Source organism: Montipora foliosa, chromosome 6 (assembly GCF_036669935.1).
Source record: "Montipora foliosa isolate CH-2021 chromosome 6, ASM3666993v2, whole genome shotgun sequence".
Taxonomy (NCBI): domain Eukaryota; kingdom Metazoa; phylum Cnidaria; class Anthozoa; order Scleractinia; family Acroporidae; genus Montipora; species Montipora foliosa.
In genome coordinates, this window is record NC_090874.1 from 995,138 (window position 1) to 1,000,137 (window position 5,000).

At 38.8% G+C, this 5,000-nt stretch overlaps 1 protein-coding gene across 1 annotated transcript in view; it reads right to left on the minus strand.

Annotated features, from left to right (window-relative positions):
• Nucleotides 1-4,823: 4,823 nt before the first annotated feature.
• Nucleotides 4,824-5,000, minus strand: part of LOC138008445 (solute carrier family 25 member 32-like) — a 15,366-nt gene continuing 15,189 nt past the window's right edge. The window contains exon 5 of the mRNA XM_068855782.1: nt 4,824-4,896. Within this exon, the coding sequence (XP_068711883.1) occupies nt 4,824-4,896 (73 nt within the window). The remainder of the gene's footprint in view (nt 4,897-5,000) is intronic.

The window sequence follows — 5,000 nt, forward strand, 5'->3', positions numbered from 1 at the left end:
TATCCGAGGTTGAGAATTTAATAATCACCGATAATCACTGAGCCTGAGGCGAATAATTGTTTAGTATAAATACACAGGTGATTATTTCAAAAAAAGATTTAAAAAAAAACATTTCAACGCGAAATCATCTTCACTTACAGTGGCAAAACGACTACTGGCAGCCATTTTGTCCGTCGAGTTGATTATCGGCTGATAATCCGAGATAGCGAGCCAATGAGAGCACGCGATTTTGTATAATCACCTGTGTTTTTATACTAAATTCGATTATTTCACGTTGTCTTACAGAGAACGTAAAGGAAGTTACTGAAATACGTGCCGCACGTCTTTACGAAACCAATAGTACTCGCATTGCTTTCTGCATTGTCGTCGCCGTAGCCGTATCTTAAATCGCTCTTTATTGGTTAGAGTGGTTTTCAATTCAGTTTCGAAAGTAATTAGCGAATTGCTTTGGTTTTGTATTTACTTCACTCAGTAATTAGTTGAAAGTTCTCGCGCCATTTTTTCAACAAATCATGAGTGAAACCAAAACCAATCGTGGCTTGTGCGTGCACATTTTCCCGCGCTTTGTGTCGGCTACGTGTAATTACTTCGAGTTTTGATTGGTTTACTGGATTGTCTCACTCCTTTTTGATTGGCCAAAGTAATTACTTTGGTTTTGGTTTTACAACACTCATTTGAAAACCGCTCTATTCCACGCTGTTGACGGAAAGAAAATTTACTGAAATACGTGCCGTACGTCTTTACGAAACCAATCACGGTACTCGCATTGCTTTTTGCATTGTCGTCGCCGTAGCCGTATCTTAAATCGCTATTTATTGGTTATTCCACGCTGTTGACGACGGAATTCGGCCAGGAAATGTACTAAAATGCGTGCTGCCATGCAGCACAACCATTTGGCGTTACGGTTGTCTCGTAGACGGCTGCGGTAACGGGAACTCTTCACAACAATTACAATTTTGGTTATATAAGTATAGGTAATAAACACTAGGGAAATCATTTGATTTTGGACAAAACGGCAAGTGAAACTATTCCTTAATTCCACGATTATATTTGATTAGCTATAAATGTCATGGGTGACAAATTATGCTCATAAGACGCCATTTTGAAACTGTAGGAAAAGTTGCCATGGCAACATTATAATTTCACTTGTGAAAATATAAATTAACGCTGAAATTTCGCCCAAAAATTAAAAGGTAATTTGTCACCATTACAGTTCATTCCTTTGCCGAAAATTTGCAAACTAAGAACATTTGAAACCAAAATGTTAGCTAGGTTTTTACGAAAAAGGGAGTACACAAGTGTAAGTAAGTACATATTTCCGTATTTAGTTTAAGTATGGCAAGCCGTTTGTAGCAAAATTTAATCTTAGATATGTATGTTCAATCCTTTAAATAAAGGTTTAATTTAAAGTCATAAAAGGCATTCAATGCAATCCAATCCTTAAATTTTATATGCAATGCAATACCGCAAATATTGATTCAATCCAATCCTTAAATTTTATATGTAATGCAATACCACGAATATTGATTCAATGCAATCCTTAAATTTATATGCAATCCGAAAATATATGTTCAATCTTCCTGGGACGAGCGCGGCCATATAGAACCAGAGTAAACTGTGCAAGGTATAAAACAAAAGATGGCAGCAGAGTGAGAAGAAAAATTTGACATAGAAGTGGAGTTTCCCAATTTTCTGGGAAAACTTGTGGATAAAACCGAGACAATATATTATTTGAGAACTTTGACACAGAAGCTGCAGAAACGCAGGCCGAAGTTCTTGATCAAACAATTAGCCTGCTTAGGTTGATGAAAGAGTGTTGCAACCCTAGACACGAGGGACAAGGAAAATCTCGATTCCATCGCTGGTGCCTTAGTAGATGTGCTTAATGTGCTTCGTCCCCGGACTATCACTTTATCTACTGTGGCTCATCTCAAGGCATTATTTTCGGGATCTAGCTTCGCCAACCTTTGTCTGACTCTTCGACGTTGAATCCGTAACCCAATAGATTTCAGGTAACCGGCTATTATGTTTCATCTAGACGCACTCCCATGGTTGTTTATGTAATCTTGAATGATCCGGTCGAGTCGTTCATCGGGTAAGTCGTTCAAAGCCCCTCATTTCCTATAAACCATACTCTGCTACTCATCTGTTAACTGTCCACCTCGAAACTCCGAGTGAATTCCCAGTGAATTCTCCAAGTGAATTCCCAGTCCTCGCAGTTCTTCTAGCATCTCAACAGGAATTTTGAGAGAAGGTCTTCCGGGATTTTTTCCTTTATCCCTATCTATCGTACCTGAATCCGCAGCCATAGCAGACGGAGTGATAGTCCGGCGACGAAGTACAGGAGGCACATCTACTAAGGCCCCAGCGATGGAATCGAGATTTTCCTTGTCCCTCGAGCTCGTGTCTGGGGTTGCAACACTCTTTCATCGACCTGAGCAGGCTAATTGTTTCATCAAGAACTTCGGCCTGCGTTTCTGCAGCTTCGGTGTCAAAGTTCTCAAATAATATATTGTCTCGGTTCTATCCACAAGTTTTCCCAGAAAATTGGGAAACTCCACTTCTATGTCAAATTTTTCTTCTCACTCTGCTGCCATCTTTTGTTTTATACCTTGCACAGTTTACTCTGGTTCTATATGGCCGCGCTCGTCCCAGGAAGATTAAACATATATTCTCGGATTGCATATAAATTTAAGGATTGCATTGAATCAATATTCGTGGTATTGCATTACATATAAAATTTAAGGATTGCATTGAATCAATATTTGTGGTATTGCATTACATATAAAATTTAAGGATTGGATTGAATCAATATTTGCGGTATTGCATTGCATATAAAATTTAAGGATTGGATTGCATTGAATGCCTTTTATGACTTTAAATTAAACCTTTATTTAAAGGATTGAACATATATATCTAAGATTAAATTTTGCTACAAACGGCTTGCCATATTTAAGCTACCAATCAGGTAGATATAACTACTACCGACCTACCCATACGGTAAACTACCAATCCATTTAATGCCCTTAATAACCTTATTGCTTACTGTGAACGAGATGAGACTTACAACAGCGAAAATTGTTTATTTTCTGTTAACTTCTTCAGTGGCGTTGCTTAATTCAATTAATCTCCCTACCGAATCAAAGTACACGAGGGGAAGGTTTGCACAGCGCTCATTATATTCAATGCTTCTTCTTACAAGTTAGCTCATACAAGACCTCGCATTTGATTTTGTGAATCAACTTGTTCAATAATTTGGATTTCACGATTTTATTGCAGCGAAGCTGCTACAAAGAATTTAAGACATAGTGGGTGTGTCTTAATTGACCACCGTCTAATCAGATTAGAGCTTAAAATTAAGCAGAGACGCACATTATGATACACCGTTTTGATCCACCAAAGGCAAGGTAGTGAGCTGTTTTCGTTTTTAATTGTTCTTGACACTCCCACATTTACATTGCCAAGCATTTTTTTCTCCTTGCACACGATCAGTTTAAAAATCTGGGAGGGGCTACTCTCTTGGAATGCAGTGTTGACTTCCAGTTTCCATCCGTGCCGCAAAAACGTGTCGCGCTCCTAGAAGATATCGCTCCCGGAATGCATTCCAGCGCTCTGGGTTCGAGCCCACATACACCACAGCTCACTCAGCTTTCCATCCATTTTGGGTCGAGATAGGACGCAGTTCTTTACAACCTCTAATTTCATTGGATCTCTTCAGGACGCAACTATATTCTTTTTGGAGTTAGGGTCCATTGTTTCTTTTGTATCGTTCTTTGTGTCCATTGTTTTCTGAACCAATCCCGAGAGCGGTTGTAATAGCTGCGTACTGACCCTTGGGGTCGGTAATTGAGTAACAGCATATACGATGGGCGAGGTGTGCCAGTGAGTGCAACGGGATTGCAGTAGCGCCAAACCCAACCACATAAAACAACAATAACAACGATAAAAGCAATAGAAAAAATCTGAAAGGGAACTTTTAAAATCAGTAGCCCATGAATAGGAAAGTACAGCTTCATTGTATTTGTGGAGCGGCGTTTTTACAGACCGAGTGGGTCTTAGATTGATTTTCCTGCGAAACCAGACATTTCCAGCTAATCACAAATCTTGCATGAGAAATAAATAACCGTGAAATTGAGAATGGTCGCTCGTGCAAATCAAATCTGATTTAAGATGTTGTCTAAAATAGCTTGATCTGTGAAAATGGCGTTCTATAGACCTAGTATTGGAGTTTTAGGCTCCGTGTTATGGGCTTCTGTGAAAATCTATAGGTGTAAAGTTAAAGGCATGTTATAGACCCATTTCCAAGTTTTAATATGTAAAGCTAAGGTACCTTTTTCTCTTTTCTGAGCACACACCGATAGGTTTTGAGATCTCTTTTTGCAAATTTCTTAAGTTTAGGGGCTACGGTTTTGTTGTTGTTAGCTACGGTCCAATGCTATTGGGAGTTTTAATGCAGTTTATCTGCCTTAAAGACACGCCACGAACTGATTAGCCTCGTTTCATCCCAAGGACTAAATCTTTTAGTAAGTAATTCATCTAAGGTTTAGATTTGTCCAACTGAAATGCACAAATAAACTTTGGGTTGGGATGAAGTACTCCCATACAGGCACTCTTGGCCCATAGACTCACAGAATGGAAGGGTTCCCATGTAAACATGAGTCTTAAATCCCTTAGACTAGGAACCTCTTTTAGGGTATTGTGACTTGCATCCCTGAAAAGGAGTATCGTTTTGCAAACCCAGATCTACTGCGATATTTTTGCGATAGTGGAATAACCTACTCTCTTTCAAAGAGAGGATAACGTGAGATTTTTTGTTTTGCCTTTTAGGTGAGCGGCATAAGAAAATGAACAACATTTTCATAAACTACGAAGGTCAGGACACAGGCTGGTGTCACTCTGAAAGAAAGAAAAAACAACAACAAAAACGATAAGCTAGAATGTTACATATGTAATTTATCACTATTTGTACGAGCGATTTCAGAGTAAAAAGAGTAAAAATG